This window comes from Pelodiscus sinensis, chromosome 1 (assembly GCF_049634645.1).
Source record: "Pelodiscus sinensis isolate JC-2024 chromosome 1, ASM4963464v1, whole genome shotgun sequence".
Classification (NCBI taxonomy): Eukaryota; Metazoa; Chordata; order Testudines; family Trionychidae; genus Pelodiscus; species Pelodiscus sinensis.
In genome coordinates this window covers 331,775,937-331,798,364 of record NC_134711.1, presented here as the reverse complement: position 1 = coordinate 331,798,364, position 22,428 = coordinate 331,775,937, and the positions used below count along the sequence as shown (strand labels likewise).

Below are 22,428 nucleotides of genomic sequence, written 5' to 3'. Positions count from 1 at the left end.
AGCCTGCAGACATGGAGCACGGGGGGCGGTTGCCCTAGTGGCTGGTGATCCTAAGGCGACCGGGGCTTCCATCTGCTGCTACTGAGCCACTTTGCCCCCCTGTGCGTGAGCCTGGCAGCCCCCCAGTCCGGGTTACGATCTCCCTCCTAGTTTGGCCTGTGAGGACTCTTGGCTGGAGGCATCTCCCAGCGCTGGGCCTCTGCCCAGGGCTCCCTGGCTCTCCTCCTGCTGCTCACTGAACGCAACTCCCGGCTGCCCCAGTCCCAGCTATGCTCTCTGCTCCTGGGCTACTTGCCCGTCCCCCTGGCTCTTGGGCTGCAGCCCTGCCCCAGCCGGGCTCGGCTCTCTGGTCTGTTCCTCAGGCTGGCCTGGCCGGTCCAGCTCTTCTCCCCTGCTCAACACAGGCCCCGGCTCTCCCCTCAGCTCTGCCCCACTCTGGCCCAGGCGATTTCAGCTCGCATGGAGGACAGGGCCCCACTGGCTTCCAGGCTTGCTCATTAGCCAGCCAGCCAACCCCAACCCCCGAGATTTTAGAAGTGCCCAACAGACCCCTCACACACACACACACACACACACACACACACACACTGGTTCTCTGGCACAGGAAAGGCCAGAACCGAGGGAGCGGGGAGCAATTGATACCATAAGGAGAAGCACCAGGAAAGCACTAAACATTGGCCATTATCAACCTGGATCAGGGACGTTAAAATCATCAGGGGCCGATCCCTATGTGGCAGGGCTCCGTGTCACAAAAACGCGGGTCTAAGGCACATTAACCAGCCATGGAGTCCTAGGAAAGGGTGGGGCCGATTCCTCGAGGCAGAGAGGAAACGTGCCAGGGTCTGGGACAAGGGGGCTGAGCAGGGGTCTGTCCCAGATGGTGTGGGGTCATACCTGCTGTGGGCCAGTTCTTAGTCAAACAGAGGTTTGGGAGTTCTCTACACAGATAACCTGGGGGCATTGAATGTAAGAGATCAAACTACACACAAAAAGGGAATATTCAATTCCACTGAACATCTGAACCTATGACACTGATAAAAAAAACTGTTTCTATTATGCATATTTGGCTGGTGGAACGCCTTTCCACCAACATTATTGGAGCGTAGAGCATGGCTGAATGGGACTCCTAAATTGGACAAATATTGGAATAAATTGCCAAGGGAGGTGGTGGAATCTCCCTCTCTGAAGATATTTAAGAACAGGTTAGATAGACATCTGTCAGGGATGGTGTAGACGGAGCTTGGTCCTGCCTTGAGGGCGGGGGGCTGGACTCGATGACCTCTTGAGGTCCCTTCCAGTCCTATTATTCTATGATTCTATGATAAATTGACCGGCCATGGTAGCACGTGAAACCCTCAATTAGAAGACCTCATTTTCAGTTGATTCAACATTTGCCCAGTTGGAACTGTTTGGCGTGAAGGAGGAAGTCTCCATCCCTGGGCTTTCATCCGTAACTGAGCCACTTAAATGCAGCCAACTCAGGGCTGGAGCCAGGCTGAAGGGGTATACAGCAATGAGCGACATTTTGGCTCATGATGCTGGAGCCAATTCAACCCCTGTAGTAAATGTCCTGGGATGGTCAACGGCCCTGCCGAGATGCAAGAGCCGGAGAACCATTCTCTGTCCACCATTCCCATATTAAACTGGGTTTGGGGAGCAGGGGAGCTCTTCAGCTGGAGATGGTACCTGTGTATCCTGAGCTGGAACAGCCTTCCCTGTGACTGCCTCTCAGGTAGCCATGATCCGCACCACTCTGACCCAGCTGGCCCTGGGGTGTGCCCCATTTATAACAGCTCTGTGCACTCCCAGCAGGCTTTGCTCAGCCTGTGAGGGAAAAGTGGACATCGACCTTTCAACAGGCTGGAGACCCGCCTGTCTGGGCTGCTGGGCTATTTACGCAGCTTTCGGAGTAAACAGCAATTAAGGGCCCTTCCCAAAGGGAGAGGAGAACTCCTGGGCTCTGGGCTGAGTCAGGGAGGAATTGGCTGCTCTGTGCATTTGTGCGTAATTAACAATTGTGTTAATTGGGAAGAAAACGATGGACAATGTGAAGCTCTTCAAAGGGTCTGATGCCCTGGAAATGCGCAGCATGTGTGAGCAGAGAATAGACGGATTGATGTGGATAGATCTGTCTGTGGGAAGATGCTCTCTGCAGACAGCACCTTTCACTGAATGATCAGCACCCCCAGTTTCCTCCACCCAGGAAACTGACTCTGAACATATCCCCATTGTACAGATGGGTAAACTGAGGCATGGGGAGACATGAATTGACCGAGATCACCTAGAAACTTGAGTGTCAGAATGCGAGATGGAATTCAGGTGTTCTGACTAGCCTGCTCTAACCATGGTCTGTCTCTCTGTCATGCTGGGAGGGAAATGGACTCCCGCTGGGGCATGGCCTGTTCATTGGATGGGGGGCAGAGGAAAGGCTGGAAGAGAGAGCCTGAGCCTCAGCCACCTTCTCCCAGTGAATCTGCGGGTTTCAGAACGAGCTGGAGTGTGGGAGCTTCCCCCTCCTGTGAGGAGTGAACTCCAGGACTTCACTTCCCCTCCCTCTCACACACCTGCCCACCCAGCATAGTCCCCGGGGTCGCTCTGCGGGGATGGAGTCACTAAAAGTAACACCCACAGCACGTTCCTGGGGGTTCACTGATGCCGGGGGCCTGTCCTGGGACACAGACTTTGCGCTCCCTCTGGAGCTGCTGTGGAACAAGAAGGTCCTCTAGGCAGGACAGAGGTTGGATTGGCATTTGCATTGGGTTCATTTTTCTGCCTCTCGGTTCATTCCCTCCCTGTGTCTCCCAGGAGAACTGGAATCAGATGTGCCAGGCTGAGTCAGACTTTCCCGTCCTGCCTCTGCTCCTCATTCCACGCGGAATAACGGTAGTTCCAATTAGGATCTCTACTTCGAGCTACCTACTCTGTGCCGTGTGTAGCCACGGTCATGGAGTTCGGACTAAGGAAACATGCAAATGAACATGCAATGGCAGCGCCTGGGAAAATGCAAAAAATGGCGGCACCCGGGAACATGCAAATGAAGCCCAGGAAATTTAAATCCTGGACTTCATTTGCAACTCTGGTTGCCCTAATTACCCTACCTAACATGAACTAATGAGCTAGTGTAGACATACCCATGGAGGTTATGTCCATCAGTGGCTTTTACCCAGGATGGGTAGAAATGGTGTCCCTGGCCTCTCTTTATCTGGATGTGGGTGACAAGAGAGGGATCATGTGAGGGTTACCTGCTGTGTTATTTCCCTCTGGGGCATCTGGTATTGGCTACTGTCCGAAGACGGGACACTGGGCTAGATGGACAGTCAGTCTGACCCAGTATGGCCGTTCTTACGTTCTTAAACAAAGAAAGTATTTCTTGACAGATAACCTATGGAACTTTTTGCAGAGGATGTTGTGAAGGTACAAAAACTCGATAGGTCAATCAATGACCGTTCACCAGGATGGGCAGGGATGGTATCCCTGACCTCTGTCTGCTAGAGTTTGGGAGTGGGCAACAGGTATACATCACTTGATACTGACCTTGCATTGTTCTTGCCCTCTGAAGTACATGCCATTGGCCAGTGATGGAAAAAAGTAGCTTAGAGTGTGTCTAGACTACTGAGTTTTGTCGACAAAAGTGGACTTTTGTCGATATAACTATACCTGTGTCTACACTACCGCTGAGTTCTGTCGACATAACGTTGACAGAACTCAGCAGTTTTGTCGACGCTGGTAAACCTCATTTTACGAGGCATAACGCCTTCTGTCAACAGAGTTCTGTCGACAGAAGGTGTTATTGCCTGTAGGGTTGCATCTAGACTACAGGGTTTTGTCGACAAAGCAGCTTGCTTTGTCGACAGAACTGAATGTGTCTAGACGCTCTATGTCGACAGAAGTTTTGTCGACAGTATCTGTCGACAAAACGTCCGTCGACAAAACCCTGTAGTCTAGACGTACCCTTAGATGAAAGATAGTAGGCGAGATGGACCTTTGGTGTTTCCCAATATGGACATTCCAATATTCTTAAATAGACCCCCCTCCCAGGGCTTTGTCTACACTGCATGGGTTTTGTGCAAGAAGAGATCTTCCACAAAAACTTCTTGCCCAAAACATGTCCACAGCTCAACAGTGCATTACAAAAGCGATGTGCTTTTGTGCAAGAGAGCATCCACTCTGCAAGGACGCTCTTGCGAAAGGAAGCTCTGATTGATTCCCGTTCACAGAATGGCCAGCAGAGCACCTGTGCTTTTTCTTTTCACGCAAGAAGCCCTAGCGGAGCATCCGCACACACCTGTTTGCGCAAGAGCTGTAGCGCAACACGGGGTTATTCCTCATGGGGAGGAATAACTCTACCGGCAAAAGCTCTCTGTCCTGTCGATTTACTGTATTTTTTTTGCGCAAAAACGCATTTGAGGTGTGGACGCTCTGCCAGTTTTGCGCAAAAACCTTGTAGTGTAGACATAGCCCATATGTATTTGCCCCCCCAATGCAACTGACTCTCTCCCCAGAGCTGAGATAGTACCCTGGATGCCTGACAGGGCCTCTCTTTCTCTCTCTTCAGAGTTAGCAGCAAAGTGGACCTCCCAAAACCAGGTCTCCCTCCTCCGGCAACATCTGAGGTCCAGCAGGACCAGCGGTTTGTGGACCAGGAAGTCCTGGCAAGAGGGCTGGTGGCAGAGTAGGGGCCTGAACTGGTGACAGAGCCCAAGTAGCACAGCACAGGTCGTGGCAGGCCCAGTAGCGGGGCTGAGGCCAGAGACATAGCAGCTGCATATCCCCAACAGCAGGGCTGGAGTCAATGATGTGAGGCATGGGGGGCAGCTGAGGCCGGCAGCAGAAAGGGAAGGTGGCCTGGAGAGCTGGTAGCAGGCAACCTCCTCAGGTCTAGCAAATTCCCTCATTCGGGACCGGGCAGGTCCCGAGAGAACTGGCCTAGAAAGGTCCAACCTGTATCGGAGCTGAGTGGATTGAAAATGAATTTAATTTTCCTCCTTTTATGCAGGAACTAGGAACAGTTGTTCCTGTCAGCGAACTGATATGTTATTTCCCCCTGAAGCAATGTTTGTATGAGCCTAAGCAAGCTCTGAGACTTGGTTAACGCTACAATCCCTTTCAAATCTGAAATGGCTCCCTGCCACCTCATGGTTCCGGGTAGGAGGTAGAAATGACCCAGTGAATGAGGAAATGAGACAACTGGAGCAAGGAAGAGAGGCAGGGATTGGCTGGAAGAGGCACAGCAGCGTTTAGTTTGGACATAAAAGGACAGGTTTTGGGGAGTGTACAGCTGGAAGCAATGAGAAAGGCGGGAATCCAATTAGATGTATGTAAGGCCGACAGAAGGAACTGAACCTGGGACCTCTGGAACTCAGTGCATGACCCTCTACAGCTTGAGGTAAAAGCCAGCTGGCTCTCACCTAAGGCCGTAGAGAAAACCCATTTTCTCTCTGTAGGTGGCCCAAGTGCCGCTCCATACGATAGCGCACCACATCCAAGAGGGGTGTGAGTGACATGTACCTAGACCAAGTGCCCAGTGTGCCATGCTCAGAAAGCACAGTAAGATCAGGAAAGAGGTTATGTCTCTTTGATAGTCTGAGGATATTTAGGAAAGTGGGCCCAGCAACTTGTTGTCAACTAGTTCTACACAGATGCACCAGGAAACAAAATATCAGGTGTCTCTATGAGTAATGAGCCGGAGGAGCCTGTCCCGGATCTGTCTGGTCCTCACCCCATAGATGATGGGGTTCAGCATGGGGGGCACCAGGAGGTTGACGTTGGCCATGAGAATATGGATATGGAGGGGCACATTCCGGCCAAAGCGGTGCGTGAAGAAGGAGAAGAGAGCTGGGATGTAAAAGATTAAAATGACAGCGATGTGGGAGCCGCAGGTCTCAAAGGTCTTGAGCCGGGCGTCCTTGGTGGGAAGGCTATAAATTACCCTGAGGATCTGTGTATAGGACACAGCGATTAAAACCATGTCCATAGCGGTCACTAAGATTATCAGAGAGAGGCCATAGTAAGAACTTGCCCGGGTGTCGGCACAGGCCAGGTTCACCACGGCCATGTGCTCACAGTACGAATGCGGGATGACGTTGGTTCTGCAATACGGCCACTGCTGTGCCAGAAGGACACAGGGCAGTACAAGCACACCACTGCGCAGCATCACAGCCAGGCCGATCTTGGCCACAACGAGGTTCGTCAGGACAGTGGAATGTCTCAGGGGATGGCAGATGGCCACATAGCGATCAAACGCCATGGCCACAAAAATCCCATACTCCACCACTGAGAAACAGTGAAGGAAGAACATCTGGGTGAGGCAGGCACTGAAATCGATCTGCCTGGAATTGAACCAGAAGATGCTGAGGGCTTTGGGCACAACGGACGTGGAGAGGACCAGGTCGGTGACGGCCAGCATGCAGAGGAAATAATACATGGGTTCGTGGAGACTTGGCTCCTTCTTCACAATGAACAGGATGGCAGAGTTCCCCAAGAGGGCTATGGCGTACATGGCGCAGAAGGGGATGGAGATCCAGACGTGGGCTGTTTCCAGGCCCGGAATGCCCAGCAGGATGAAGTCGGAGGGGTTGGTGAAGTTGGTGGTGTTGGAGATTGACATGGAGCAAGAGGGAGAAGGTGTCTAAGGCGGAGACAGAACAGCGTGTCCTGCATGAACCGTATGTTTCCGTCTTCAGTGTGTGCCCAGAGCAATGGCTGCTGTACAAACGCCTGGATGGAGAGACAATATTAACATGAGACCTTCCATGCACTACTGGACGCAGCTCTCACGACACGTAGTGGTCATTGTGCACCCATTAGAAACGGAAAATTGCGTTATTCCGAGGAATGAATTATGAACAGCCGCCACAATTAATGCCAATCTCATATTTGACAGCGCTCCGGGTGTTCCTGATTAGAACATAAGAACATAAGAATGGCTGTACTGGGTCAAACCAAAGGTCCTTCTAGCCCAGTATCCTGTCTGCCGACAGTGGCCAGCACCAGGTGCCCCAGAGAGGATTCCTACACATGGGGGTGTGGGAAGCTGTCCTTGGCACCAAGAAGACGTGTGCATGAGGGAACGGGTTATCCCGCATTATTCCTTACTGCACAGAAACCCACGCTAGAGACTCCAGGCTTGGGGAGTTCCCCATTCACCCAAGTGTTTAAAATTTCAGTGGGATAAACCAGTCCTTTGCCAAGACACAGACCAGGTGGAACCATTCCAGCTAGGACGTGTCAGGGAAAAGACCTGGTGTTATTGACAGCAGCTCCATGGAAACAGCAACTCATTCGCAGCAGGGGCCCACACAATGACAACCATAGGCCGTCTGCAAGCCTGCAGAGAGGGAGCACGGGGGGCGGTTGCCCTAGTGGCTGGTGATCCTAAGGGGACCGGGGCTTCCAGGTGCTCCTACTGCTACTGTGCCCCCTGTGCGTGAGCCTGGCAGCCCCCCAGTCTGGGTCACGATCTCCCTCCTAATTTGGCCTGTGAGGACTCTTGGCTGGAGGCATCTCCCTGCGCTGGGCCTCTGCCCAGGGCTCCCTGGCTCTCCTCCTGCTGCTCACTGAATGCAACTCCCGGCTGCTCCTCCAGTCCCAGCTACGCTCTTTCTCCTGGGCTGCTCCAGCCCCAGTTTCCTTGGCTCTTTGGCTTCAGCCCTGCCCCAGCCGGGCTCGGCTCTCTGGTCTGTTCCTCAGGCCGGCCTGGCCGGTCCAGCTCTTCTCCCCTGCTCAACACAGGCCCCGGCTCACCCCTCAGCTCAGCCCCACTCTGACCCAGGCGATTTCAGCTCGCATGGAGGACAGGGCCCCACTGGCTTCCTGGCTTGCTCATTAGCCAGCCAGCCAACTCCCACCCCCGAGATTTTAGAAGTGCCCAACAGACCCCTCACACACACACACACACACACACTGCTTCTCTGGCACAGGAAAGGCCAGAACCGAGGGAGCGGGGAGCAATTGGTACCAAAAGGAGAAGCACCAGGCAAGCACTAAACATTGGCCATTATCAACCTGGATCAGGGACGTTAAAATCATCAGGGGCCGATCCCTATTTGGCAGGGCTCCGTGTCACAAAAACGCGGGTCTAAGGCGCATTAACCAGCCACGGAGTCCTAGGAAAGGGTGGGGCCGATTTCTCAAGGCGGAGAGGAAACATACCAGGGTCTGGGACAAGGTCGATGGGTTCAAGGAAAGGTTTATTCGGCCTTTGGAAAGAAGCAGCGTGAAGTCCGGTCACTCCTCACGTCCAGACATCCTGCGTCTGTCAGCAGGTGGCCAAGCGACCAAAGAACACACCCGTTGCAATGGTGCAATGTCCTGTTATGAGGTTGTTTGGCTCTGTTCTGCTCACCTGGTGCTCCTCACAGGAAAGGGGGTTGGGGATGGGCGATCACCCCGCTCTGCCTGCCTGGCATTGCGATGGGGGAGCGGGCTAGCCACCAACCCCTCTCCCTTGCAGGAGCACTGGGTGGGCAGAACGGGGCAAGCACCAGTACTCCGACTCCACCGAGCCCGGCCTCAACCAAATACACAGGGAAGGGTTGGAACTTAACTTCATTTACCACTTTGAGTCTTATGCCAATGCAATAAACAGAGAAATCAGTTGGCGCCCACACTGCCTTCCACATCTGAATAAAGTAACCATCCAACCAAACAACGGAGCTGACAATGGTTCTTACCAGCCTCTTGGAACTATTTCAACCATCTCCTCCCCATCTTTTTTTCTCATTTATTCCCTTCTTTCCCCCTTCCTCTTCCCCTATTTATTCTTGGACCTGGACTTCTAATACTCCAGCCATCTGAAGAAGTGGGTTGTACCACGAAAGCTCATGACCCCATCTACATGTCTGGTTAGTCTGTATGGTGCTACTAGACTATCCGTTGTTTTTTAAGTTTGTCTAACTCAGCTCCCGCTCTGAAGCTTTTGACCACGCTTCACAATCATCCTTGGTGAGGACGTGTTGAACATGTGTTTAAAATGATTTCAATCTTGTACTGTATGTAACGTCTTTTGGTCAGCAAAAAAACATCCCCTGAACCTAACTTCTGCTATTTCCAGGACATCTCCTCTGGCAACTGGATTCACTTAACATTGTCTTACTTCAAGTAGCATTATTCAGGAACATAACCATGATGCTTAAGCAAGGAATTGCTATACACATATCCCGGGGGGACAGGGGGTGAAATACTTTCAGGTCCATTACTTGTTCAACAGGGTGTTAAACAGCATCTGCAGCCGAGCTTTAGATCTATGAGAACTAGAGTTACAAAGTGATAGGTCAGCTGTGCATCCTATTTAGAACCACAAGTGGGCAAATAGGCTTCAACAAAGAGAGAGAGAAAAAGAGGGAAATCCAGGACAGTTCTGTGTTAAATATAAATGAATTCAAGATAAAGGAAAAGTTTTCAAAGATTTAATGGGGTTTGGGAACAATGGTAATTCTGGAATTGGATTAGTTTAAAAAACGTCTCAGAATATAATGAATACCTCAGCTGGAGATGGTACCTGTATATCCTGAGCTGGAACAGCCTTCCCTGCGACTGCCTCTCAGGTAGCCATGATCCACACTGCTCTGACCCAGCTGGCCCTGGGGTGTGCCCCATTTATAACAGCTCTGTGCACTCCCAGCAGGCTTTGCTCAGCCTGTGAGAGAAAAGTGGACATCGACCTTTCAACAGGTTGGAGACCCACCTGTCTGGGCTGCTGGGCTATTTACGCAGCTTTCGGAGTAAACAGCAATTAAGGGCCCTTCCCAAAGGGAGAGGAGAACTCCCGGGCTCTGGGCTGAGTCAGGGAGGAATTGGCTGCTCTGTGCATTTGTGTGTAATTAACAATTGTGTTAATTGGGAAGAAAACGATGGACAATGTGAAGCTCTTCAAAGGGTCTGATGCCCTGGAAATGCGCAGCATGTGTGAGCAGAGAATAGGTGGACTGATGTGGATAGATCTGTCTGTGGGATGATGCTCTCTGCAGACAGTACCTTTCACTGAATGATCAACACCCCCAGTTTCCTCCACCCAGGAAACTGACTGTGAACATATCCCCATTGTACAGATGGTTAAACTGAGGCATGGGGAGACATGAATTGACCGAGATCACCTAGAAACTTGAGTCTCAGGATGTGAGATGGAATTCAGCTATCCTGACTTCCCTGCTGTAACGAGGGTGTCTCTGTCATGCTGGGAGGAAAATGGACTCCCGATCGGGCAGGGCCTGTTCATTGGATGGGGGGCAGAGGAAAGGCTGGAAGAGGGCGCCTGAGCCTCGCTCACCTTCTCCCGGTGAATCTGAGGGTTTCAGAACAAGCTGGAGTGTGGTAGCTTCCCCCTCCTGTGTGGAGTGAACTCCGGGACTCCACTTCCCCTCTCTCTCACACACCTGCCCACCCAGCACAGTCCCTGGGGTCACTCTGGGGGGATGGAGTCACTAAAAGTAACACCCACAGCATGTTCCTGTGGGTTCAGTGATGCCGGGGGCCTGTACTGGGACACAGACCTTGTGCTCCCTCTGGAGCTGCTGTGGAACAAGAAGGTCCTCTAGGCAGGACAGAGGTTGGATTGCCATTTGCATTGGGTTTGTTTCTCTGCCTCTCGGTTCATTCCCTCCCTGTGTCTCCCAGGAGAACTGGAATCGGATGTGCCAGGCTGAGTCAGACTTTCCCGTCCTGCCTCTGCTCCTCATTCCACAAGGAATAACGGAGTTCCAATTAGGATCTCTACTTCGAACTACCTACTCCGTGCATTGTGTAGCCACAGGCACGAAGAATGGACTAAGGGAACATGCAAATGAACATGCAATGGTGGCGCCCAGGAATGTGCAAAAAATGGCGGCACCCGGGAACATGCAAATGAAGATAGGGACATAATTCAAAATGACCTTAGCAAGTTAGAGAAATGGTCGGGGGTAAACAGGATGAGGTTTAATAAAGAGAAATCCAAAGTGCTCCACTTAGGAAGGAACAATCAGTTCCATACATACAAGATGGGAAGCGACTGTCTAGGAAGGAGCATGGTGGAAAGGGATCTAGGGGTCATAGTGGACCACAAGTTGAATATGAGTCAACAGTGTGATGCTGTTGCAAAAAAAGCAAATATGATTCTAGGTTGTATCAACAGGTGTGTTGTAAGCAAAACTCGTGAAGTCATTCTGCCGCTCTACTCTGCACTAGTTAGGCCTCAGCTGGAGTACTGTGTCCAGTTCTGGGCGCCACATTTCAAGAAAGATGTGGAGAAATTGGAAAGGGTGCAGAGAAGAGTGACAAGAATGATTAAAGGTTTAGAGAACATGACCTATGAAGCCAGGCTTCATGAACTGGGCTTGTTTAGTTTGGAAAAAAGAAGATTAAGGGGAGACATGATAGCGGGTTTCAAATATCTAAAAGGGTGTCACAAGGAGGAAGGCGAAAATTTGTTCCTCTTGGTTTCTGAGGACAGGACAAGGAGTAATGGGCTTACAGTGCAGCAGGGGAGGTTTAGATTGGACATTAGGAAAAAATTCCTAACTGTCAGGGTGGTCAAATATTGGAATAAATTGCCAAGGGAGGTGGTGGAATCTCTCTCTCTGGAGATATTTAAGAACAGGTTAGATAGACATCTAGCAGGGATGGTGTAGACGGAGCTTGGTCCTGCCTTGAGGGCGGGGGGCTGGACTCGATGACCTCTCGAGGTCCCTTCCAGTCCTATTATTCTATGATTCTATGATATTTAAATCCCGGGCTTCATTTGCAACTCTGGTTGCTCTAATTACCCTACCTAGCTTGAACTAATGAGCTAATGTAGACATACCCATGGAGGTTATGTCCATCAGTGGCTTTTAGCCAGGATGGGTAGAAATGGTGTCCCTGGCCTCTCTTTATCTGGATGTGGGTGACAAGAGAGGGATCATGTGAGGATTACCTGTTGTGTTACTTCCCTCTGGGGCATCTGGTATTGGCTACTGTCCGAAGACGGGACACTGGGCTAGATGGACCGTCAGTCTGACCCAGTATGGCCGTTCTTATGCTCTTAAACAAAACAAGTATTTCTTGACAGATAACCCATGGAACTTTTTGCAGAGGATGTTGTGAAGGTACAAAAACTCGATGGGATGGGCAGGGATGATATCCCTGACCTCTGTCAGCTAGAGTTTGGGAGGGGGCAAGAGGTATACATCACTTGATACTGACCTTGCATTGTTCTTGCCCTCTGAAGTACATGCCATTGGCCAGTTATGGAAAAAAGTAGCTTAGGGTGTGTCTAGACTACTGAGTTTTGTCGACAAAAGTGGACTTTTGTCGATATAACTATACCTGCGTCTACACTACCGCTGAGTTCTGTCGACATAACGTTGACAGAACTCAGCAGTTTTGTCGACACTGGTAAACCTCATTTTACGAGGCATAACACCTTCTGTCAACAGACCTCTGTCGACAGAAGGTGTTATTGCCTGTAGGGTTGCATCTAGACTACAAGGTTTTGTCGACAAAGCACCTTGCTTTGTCGACAGAACTGAATGTGTCTAGACGCTCTATGTCGACAGAAGTTTTGTCGACAGTATCTGTCGACAAAACGTCCGTCGACAAAACCCTGTGGTCTAGACGTACCATTAGATGAAAGATAGTAGGCGAGATGGACCGTTGGTGTTTCCCAATATGGACATTCCAATATTCTTAAATAGACCCCCCTTCCCAGGCTTTGTCTACACTGCACGGGTTTTGTGCAAGAAGAGATCTTCGGCAAAAACTTCTTGCCCAAAAGCATGTCCACAGCTCAACAGTGCATCGCAAAATCGAAGTGCTTTTGTGCAAGAGAGCATCCACTCTGCAAGGACGCTCTTGCGAAAGAAAGCTCTGATTGATTCCCATTCACAGAATGGCCAGCAGAGCACCTATGCTTTTTCTTTTCACGCAAGAAGCCCTAGCGGAGCATCCGCACGCACTTGTTTGCGCAAGAGCTGTAGCGCAAAACGCGGTTATTCCTCATGGGGAGGAATAACTCTACCGGCAAAAGCTCTCTGTCCTGTCGATTTACTGTATTTTTTTTGCGCAAAAACGCATTTGAGGTGCGGACGCTCTGCCGGTTTTTGCGCAAAAACCTTGTAGTGTAGACATAGCCCATATGTATTTGCCCCCCAATGCAACTGACTCTCTCCCCAGAGCTGAGGTAGTACCCTGGATACCTGACAGGGCCTCTCTTTCTCTCTCTTCAGAGTTAGCAGCAAAGTGGACCTCCCAAAACCAGGTCTCCCTCCTCCGGCAACATCTGAGGTCCAGCAGGACCAGCGGTTTGTGGACCAGGAAGTCCTGGCAAGAGGGCTGCTGGCTGAGTAGGGGTCTGAACTGGTGACAGAGCCAAAGTAGCACAGCACAGGTTGTGGCAGGCCCAATAGCGGGGCTGAGGCCAGAGACATAGCAGCTGCATATCCCCAACAGCAGGGCTGGAGTCAAGGACGCGAGGCATGGGGGGCAGCTGAGGCCGGCAGCAGGAAGGGAAGGTGGCCTGGAGAGCTGGTAGCAGGCAACCTCCTCAGGTCTAGCAAATTCCCTCATTCGGGACCGGGCAGGTCCCGAGAGAACCGGCCTAGAAAGGTCCAACCTGTATCGGAGCTGAGTGGATTGAAAATGAATTTAATTTTCCTCCTTTTATGCAGGAACTAGGAACAGTTGTTCCTGTCAGCGAACTGATATGTTATTTCCCCCGGAAGCAATGTTTGTATGAGCCTAAGCAAGCTCTGAGACTTGGTTAACGCTACAATCCCTTTCAAATCTGAAATGGCTCCCTGCCACCTCATGGTTCCGGGTAGGAGGTAGAAATGACCCAGTGAATGAGGAAATGAGACGACTGGAGCAAGGAAGAGAGGCAGGGATTGGCTGGAAGAGGCACAGCAGTGTTTAGTTTGGACATAAAAGGACAGGTTTTGGGGAGTGTACAGCTGGAAGCAATGAGAAAGGCGGGAATCCAATTAGATGTATGTAAGGCCGACAGAAGGAACTGAACCTGGGACCTCTGGAACTCAGTGCATGACCCTCTACAGCTTGAGGTAAAAGCCAGCTGGCTCTCACCTAAGGCCGTAGAGAAAACCCATTTTCTCTCTGTACGTGGCCCAAATGCCGCTCCATACGATAGCACACCACATCCAAGAGGGGTGTGAGTGACATGTACCTAGACCAAGTGCCCAGTGTGCCATGCTCAGAAAGCACAGTAAGATCAGGAAAAAGGTTATGTCTCTTTGATAGTGTGAGGATATTTAGGAAAGCGGGCCCAGCAACTTGTTGTCAACTAGTTCTACACAGATGCACCAGGAAACAAAATATCAGGTGTCTCTATGAGTAATGAGCCGGAGGAGCCTGTCCCGGATCTGTCTGGTCCTCACCCCATAGATGATGGGGTTAAGCATGGGGGGCACCAGGAGGTTGACGTTGGCCATGAGAATATGGATATGGAGGGGCACATTCCGGCCAAAGCGGTGCGTGAGGAAGGAGAAGAGAGCTGGGATGTAAAAGATTAAAATGATAGCGATGTGGGAGCCGCAGGTCTCAAAGGTCTTGAGCCTGGCGTCCTTGGTGGGAAGGCTATAAATTACCCTTAGGATCTGGGTATAGGACACCTGGATGGAGAGACAATATTAACATGAGACCTTCCATGAGCTACTGGACGCAGCTCTCACAACACGTAGCGGTCATTGTGCACCCATTAGAAACGGAAAATTGCGTTATTCCGAGGAATGAATTATGAACAGCCGCCACAATTAATGCCAATCTCATATCTGATAGCGCTCCGGGTGTTCCTGATTAGCACATAAGAACATAAGAATGGCCATACTGGGTCAGACCAAAGGTCTATCTAGCCCAGTATCCTGTCTGCTGACAGTGGCCAGCACCAGGTGCCCTAGAGAGGATTCCTGCACATGGGGTTGTGGGAAGCTGTCCTTGGCACCAAGAAGACGTGTGCATGAGGGAACGGGTTATCCCGCATTATTCCTTACTGCACAGAAACCCACGCTAGAGACTCCGGGCTTGGGGGGTTCCCCATTCACCCAAGTGTTTAAAATTTCAGTGGGATAAACCAGTCCTTTGCCAAGACACAGACCAGGTGGAACCATTCCAGCTAGGACGTGTCAGGGAAAAGACCTGGTGTTATTGACAGCAGCTCCATGGAAACAGCAACTCATTCGCAGCAGGGGCCCACACAATGACAACCATAGGCCGTCTGCAAGCCTGCAGAGAGGGAGCACGGGGGGCGGTTGCCCTAGCGGCTGGTGATCCTAAAGGGACCGGGGCTTCCAGGTGCTCCTACTGCTACTGTGCCCCCTGTGCGTGAGCCTGGCAGCCCCCCAGTCCAGGTTACAATCTCCCTCCCAATTTGGCCTGCGAGGACTCTTGGCTGGAGGCATCTCCCTGCGCTGGGCCTCTGCCCAGGGCTCCCTGGCTCTCCTCCTGCTGCTCGCTGAAGGCGACTGCCGGCTGCTCCAGTCCCAGCTACGCTCTCTGCTCCTGGGCTGCTTCCCCGTCCCCCTGGATCTTGTACTGCAGCCCTGCCCCAGCCGGGCTCGGCTCTCTGGCCTGTTCCTCAGGCTGTCCTGGCTGGTCCAGCTCTTCTCCCCTGCTCAACACAGGCCCCGGCTCTCCCCTCAGCTCGGCCCCACTCTGACCCAGGCGATTTCAGCTCGCATGGAGGACAGGGCCCCACTGGCTTCCTGGCTTGCTGATTAGCCAGCCAGCCAACCCCCACCCCCGAGATTTTAGAATTGCCCAACAGACCCCTCACACACACACACACACACACACACACACACACACGCACGCACACACACACACTGGTTCTCTGGCACAGGAAAGGCCAGAACCGAGGGAACGGGGAGCAATTGGTACCAAAAGGAGAAGCACCAGGCAAGCACTAAACATTGGCCGTTATCAACCTGGAACAGGGACGTTAAAATCATCAGGGGCCGATCCCTATTTGGCAGGGCTCCGTGTCACAAAAACGCAGGTCTAAGGCACATTAACCAGCCATGGAGTCCTAGGATAGTGTGGGGCCGATTCCTCGAGGTGGAGAGGAAACGTACCAGGGTCTGGGACAAGGTCGATGGGTTCAAGGAACAGGTTTATTCGGCCTTTGGAAAGAAGCAGCATGAAGTCCGGTTACTCCTCACGTCCAGTCATCCTGCGTCTGTCAGCAGGTGGCCAAGGGACCAGAGACCACTCCTGTTGCAATGGTGCAATGTCCTGTTATGAGGTTGTTTCGCTCTGTTCTGCTCTCCTGGTGCTCCTGACGGGAAACGGGGTCGGGGGATGGGCGATCACCCCGCTCTGCCTGCCTGGCATTGCGATGGGGGAACGGGCTAGCCACCAACCCCTCTCCCTTGCTGGAGCACTGGGTGGGCAGAACGGGGCAAGCACCAGTACTCCGATCGCACCGAGCCCCTGCCTCAACCAAATACACAGAGAAGGGTTGGAACTTAACTTCATTTACCACTTTAATTCTTATGCCAATGCAGTGCACAGAGATATCAGTTGGCGCCCACAATATCTTCCACATCCGAATAACGTAACCCTCCAAGCAAACAACGGAGGTGGCAATGGTTCTTACCAGCCTCTTGGAACTATTTCAACCATCTCCTCCCCGTCTTTTTTCTCCTTTTTTCCCTTCTTTCCCCCTTCCCCTTCCCCTATTTATTCTTGGATCTGGACTTCTAATACTCCAGTCATCTGAAGAAGTGGGTTGTACCCAAGAAAGCTCAAGACCCCATCTACATGTCTGGTTAGTCTGTATGGTGCTACTAGACTATCCGTTGTTTTTTTAGTTTGTCTAACTCCTGCTCTGAAGCTTTTGACCACGCTTCACAATCATCCTTCGTGAGTACGTGTTGAACATGTGTTTAAAATGATTTCAATCTTGTACTGTATGCAATGTCTTTTGGCCAGCAAAAAAATATCCCCAGAACCTAACTCCTGCTATTTCCATAACATCTCATGGGGCAACTGGATTCACTTAACTCATCCACAGCTGAGCCAGTTAAATGCAGCCACCTCAGGGCTGGAGCCAGGGTGGAGGGGTGCACAGCAATGAGAGACATATTTGCCCATGATGCTGGAGCCAACTCATCCCCTCTAGCAAATGCCCTGGGATGGTCAACGGCCGTGCTGAGATGCAAGAGCCAGAGAACCATTCTCTGTCCACCATGCCCATATTACACTAGGTCTGTGGAGCAGGGGAGCTCCTCAGCTGGAGATGGTACCTGTGTATCCTGAGATGGAACAGCCTTCCCTGCAACTGTGTCTCAGGTAGCCATGATCCGCACTGCTCTGACCCAGCTGGCACTGGGGTGTGCCCCATTTATAACAGCTCTTTGCAGTCCCAGCAGGCTTTGCTTAGACGGTGAGGGAAAAGTGTAATTCGACCTTTCAACTGGTTGGAGACCCATCTGTCCGGGCAGCTGGGTTATTTACGCAGCTTTCGGAGTAAACAGAAATTAAGGGCCTTTCCCAAAGGGAGAGGAGAACTCCTGGGCTCTGGGCTGAGTCAGGGAGGAATTGGCTGCTCTGTGCATTTGAGTGTAATGAACAATTACAGTTTATTAGGAAGAAAACGATGGACAATGTGAAGATCTTCAAAGTGTCTGATGCCCTGGAAATGCGCAGCATTTGTGAGCAGAGAATAGAGAGACTGATCTGGATAGATCTGTCTATGGGAAGATGCTCTCGGAAGACAGCACCTTTCACTGAATGATCAACACCACCCTACGAAACTGACTCTGAACATATCCCCATTGTACAGAAGGGTAAACGGAGGCATGGGGAGACATGAATTGACCGAGATCACTTAGAATCTTGAGTGTCAGAATGCGAGATGGAATTCAGGTGTTCTGACTAGCCTGCTGTAACCATGGTCTGTCTCTCTGTCATGCTGGGAGGGAAATGGACTCCCGCTGGGGCATGGCCTGTTCATTGGATGGGGGGCAGAGGAAAGGCTGGAAGAGGGAGCCTGAGCCTCAGCCACCTTCTCCCAGTGAATCTGAGAGTTTCAGAACGAGCTGGAGTGTGGGAGCTTCCCCCTCCTGTGAGGAGTGAACTCCGGGACTCCACTTCCCCTCCCACTCACACACCTGCCCACCCAGCACAGTCCCTGGGGTCGCTCTGAGGGGATGGAGTCACTAAAAGTAACACCCACAGCACGTTCCTATGGGTTCAGCGATGCCGGGGGCCTGTCCTGGGACACAGACCTTGCCCTCCCTCTGGAGCTGCTGTGGAACAAGAAGGTCCTCTAGGCAGGACTGAGGTTGAATTGGCATTTGCATTGGGTTCGTTTTTCTGCCTCTCGGTTCATTCCCTCCCTGTGTCTTCCAGGGGAACTGGAATCGGAGGTGCAGGCTGAGTCAGACTTTCCAGTCCTGCCCCGGCTGGAAGGCGTTTGGATCCCCAGCTCTGGACTTTCTGCCTGCTCATCTGGCTCGTCGGAGTTATTGCTCTGAGCAGAGCCTCTGGGTTTTTAAATACAGGAACGAGACTGAACAAATTCTCCTGTCTGAACCTAAGAAGTGGCCTTCCTCTGTAGCTAAAGGCAAGGAGGCTGTGAATGCTGTTCCTCACTCCAGCACAACTAATTCAAAAGTGGGGGCCTGCAAAAGCACCCCAAAATCTGATGTCTACAGGCTTTGGTACAAAAACTTCCCTCAAAATCCTAATACCCGGACTTTGAAGAATAAAAACCGCTGCCACCCCCCAAGTAGTCCAAGAAAACCAGGGAAAAGATCTTTGGGAAACCTCCCTAAAACCTCAGGCGTACCACAAGCTCTTTTCCCCAAGGAGCTTGAAAAAGAAAATAGAAAATACCAGCTGCTGTCTGTGGTAGCTGCCCCCTAGTCTGAGGCCTGCAGATATCCACAGACAGATTGCCCAGGACACAGAAATGAGCCAATACCAGGTCAATCAAAAATAGAAGCAAACGTTTATCAACAAAACCCAAATGACAGTTGCCAGCATGGTGACAAGATGGAAAAGAGCCCCCCGTTAATCTAGATATTCAGGGAAATCCCCTGGACTCAGGACTTCAAGTACAAAAGGAAAACACTTCTAAAGGGAAAAGAAAAAAATACACTTAGAACAGCTCAGCCATTAATTCCACATTCCCAAACCAGAAAAACAATAAAACCTGATGGATTATCTAAACTTTGCCGTGCTTATATATTGTGAAAAGACATTTCTTGGAGAGAGACAGGGCTTCCCATCTCCCTGTTACTTGAAAGAAACTGCTCTCTCTGACAAAGGAGGGAAAAGTTAAAAATTCCTTTCTCCCAGTTTGAAAACCCTACCTGCATTGTGATTGGCTGATCAGATACCTGGCTAAGCTAACCCATTTTCAACCAGGCTGCTGGTTAGCCCTCATGGTTATGACAAAGGTCTACACCCTGATTAGCTGTATTGTTGTATTGATTATTTATTAACCTATTTTTCATGGTGGAAAGCATTTGCGCAAGAGGGCTTTTGCCCGAATGGGAGCAGCATAGCATTTCCGTAAGAACACTGACAATCTTACATGAGATCGTCAGTGTTCTTGCGAAAATTCAAGCGGACAGTGTAGAGAGCTGGCAAATTTTTCCGCAAAAGCAGCTGATTTTGCGAAAAACTTGCCAATCTAGACGCAGTCACTCTGTCTTTGTTTCTCTTTCTGGTCATTTACAGGCCATTTTGTAATATTTGTGTGTGTGTGAGCATATGTATGTATGTTTGTGTGTGTGAGCGTGTGTGTGTGCGTGCGCATGTGCGTATTCTGTGTGTGTGTGTGTTGACATATTCAGAGTGAAAAACATGAAAGGACAGGGGTTCATAAGAAAAAAATTGGGTAGGTTTAGCACTGATTTTGAAAGAAAAAAGAATATCATTATTATTTCGGGATGCGGGGATGTGGGGCGTATGAGTTTTGAGATGTCAGTGCAATCATTTGAAAGACTAGAAAGAGAGAGCTTGAAAAAGAGTGAAAAGAATGGAAAAATCAAAAAAGTTGTAAACAATAGAAAAATGATTTTTTAAATTAATCACAGGGTAAAAAGATTATTTTCCTTTTCTTTTGTGACTTCCTGATGAAGCCCAAAGGAAACGCGCCACCTTGTAATTGGAATGACAGCTGGGTCGGTGTCTGGGTTGGTGCTAGATGGGGTGCTGTGTTTGGTTTATGTTCATCCATCCAGTCTTCTTGGGCCTCAGAAACTTTTGAAATCTGCATAGGGGTAGTCCATGTGTGTGTGTGTGTGTGTGCACGTAAACAGCTGGCTAATGGAAGGCTGTTTGTAACAAGAACATACTGACCTATGTCCAAGACAGGTCTACACTTATAGCATGATAGATAGTGATCGAACACCTCCCCCCAGTATGAGGTCATGGGTGGATCTGCCACGTCAGAGGGTGGCAACTTGGTACCTCAGGAGTGATGTGTACTTTGTTTGTACCCGTGTATGAAAGTGCATCTCATGGGAATTGCCTTTCTCCAACCAAAGGTACCATATCATACTCAGGGCCCTGACTGAACTGGTCCATTGTCAGGGGATAGAGATGCAGAGTGGTTCGGTAGAGTTGTCTACTGGCAACTATTCCTGTACTTCATTGGACAATAAGCCTGGCCTGATGCCTTCCATCCTTATCAGATTTTGTGGTCTTTGGGGGCTCTCACAGCATCTGCTGTGTCGAATACTTGTGCAACGTCAACACAACACACAAAGGAGCATCTGCGTGCAGCTGAACAGTTCTCATCATTGAAGGAGGAGGTGACATGTCAGGGCACCCCCCCTCCCAGTGATGTCTGGTTACCTCAACAGGACTCTCAATTGACCATTGACCCAGTGCTGGAGACAGACAGCTCCTCCGAGACACGTCTTTATACAGGAATGCAAACAGGTCGTGTATCACTCCTGACACCTCTAGGTGCCACCCTCTGGTATATCTGGCTGCCTCCCGTTGCCTTTGTTGAAGCAAACGCCTCACTCAGTTTAGGCAGCTGAACAGACAGCTTTATTGATCAATAAGGCAAAGTGTGCTAAATGTGGTCCCAGCAGAGCCGGACCCAGTAAGGCTGGCTAATAGAGGGTAAAAATATGACACCCAATCAGGGTCCCTGCGGGAGAAACCACAAGCCATCAGATCACCTCAGTATTAGAGTTTAGTGGATTTATTCTATTTCTATTGGAATTAATTACAGGTCGTCTGTCGCTAACTGCTACATTACCTGTCGTAACACCAGATATTTCAAATGCCTCAGTAGCCACTGGCATGAAGGTTAAATGCCTCTCTCCCCCCATTACGAAATCTGACATGGCTCCCTTGCAGCATGGGGAGGGGGAGATGAGCCAGTGAGTGAGGGAAGAAGAACGGGAGCAAGTGGAAAGGGCAGGCTCTCATGGGGGAGAGGAAGAACAGAGGCCGATTCCTCGCTGGAGAGTTGTGGGTTAGTAGCTCAGGACAGCGACACAGTCAATGCAGGATTCACTGGTGCGGTGTCCTGACAGGACTCTTGTTCTGTCAGTGATGATAAACGTTCAGCTGCGTGCGGTTTCGTAGGCTCCCTCTGTAGATCATGCCAGTTCCACGAGGAGTAACGGTAGTTCGGAATAGGAAGCCTAATCCGAACTACCTAGTCCGTGCCGCGTGTAGCCACGGGCACGGAGTCCGAACTAGCCGACATTTTAAAATGGCGGCGCCCGGCAACATGCAAAGGAAGCCCTGGAAATTCAAATCCCGGGCTTCATTTGCAACTCCGGTTGCCTACATTAACCACCCTAGTTCAAACTAGGGTGGTAGTGTAGACATACCCTTAGTCCCCAGGCTGCTGGTCATTTCTCATGATCATGACACCCCCTCGGCCGGCCAAAGAATTAAGTTGAAGTAACCCAACATTCATAGACAGAAATGAAAAATCTATGATACACACCATATGTATCATCTTACGCACTAATGACACATTTGCTACCTCCCCTTGGACTTCCCACCGAACATTCACTACCCGTTGTTCTGCTTTCACTCTTGTTTTAAACTATTTTATCACTTACTCAGCTGGGTGTCCCTGTACTGTCCTGGTGGGGCGTATGTAAATACTTCATGTGGTTCTATCCTTGCTAGCGGTTCCAGTGACGAGAGACGCTGACTTGCAGGCAAACATCGGCCTGTCTGTGACTCATAGAGTAACTCTTGCTGACTTTGGTTCAAACACCAGGCAGATGCTTCAGGCTCTGTCTTTCTCCTACAGTGGACAGTTACGAGCAATGAGATAGCTGGCAAATCCATCGGTAATGAGTTCTACACAGGTGGCTTACCCAGATAGTCAGGCTGACAGTATAGAAAGGTGAGAAGAGGATTTAATGTCACTTGGACTGTCCGGAGTGTGATTCAGGGAAGAGAGCCCAGCACCCTGCCACCAGCCAGTTCCGAATGGAGCTCAGCCCGAGAGCCAGAGCCCAGGAGAAAACT

General features: G+C 50.6%; 1 protein-coding gene across 1 annotated transcript; it reads right to left on the bottom strand.

Moving 5' to 3' along the window:
* Nucleotides 1–5,659: 5,659 nt before the first annotated feature.
* LOC102445933 (olfactory receptor 52E2-like) lies at nucleotides 5,660–6,607 on the bottom strand. The gene has a single exon (XM_006112556.2). The coding sequence runs from the start codon at nucleotides 6,605–6,607 to the stop codon at nucleotides 5,660–5,662; it is 948 nt and encodes a 315-aa protein (XP_006112618.2).
* Between the last annotated feature and the right edge of the window lie 15,821 nt (nucleotides 6,608–22,428).

What these genes read in the sequence shown, in the direction of transcription:
- LOC102445933 (XM_006112556.2), bottom strand. Translation starts at nt 6,607, where the DNA reads ATGTCAATCTCCAACACCACCAACTTCACCAACCCCTCCGACTTCATC.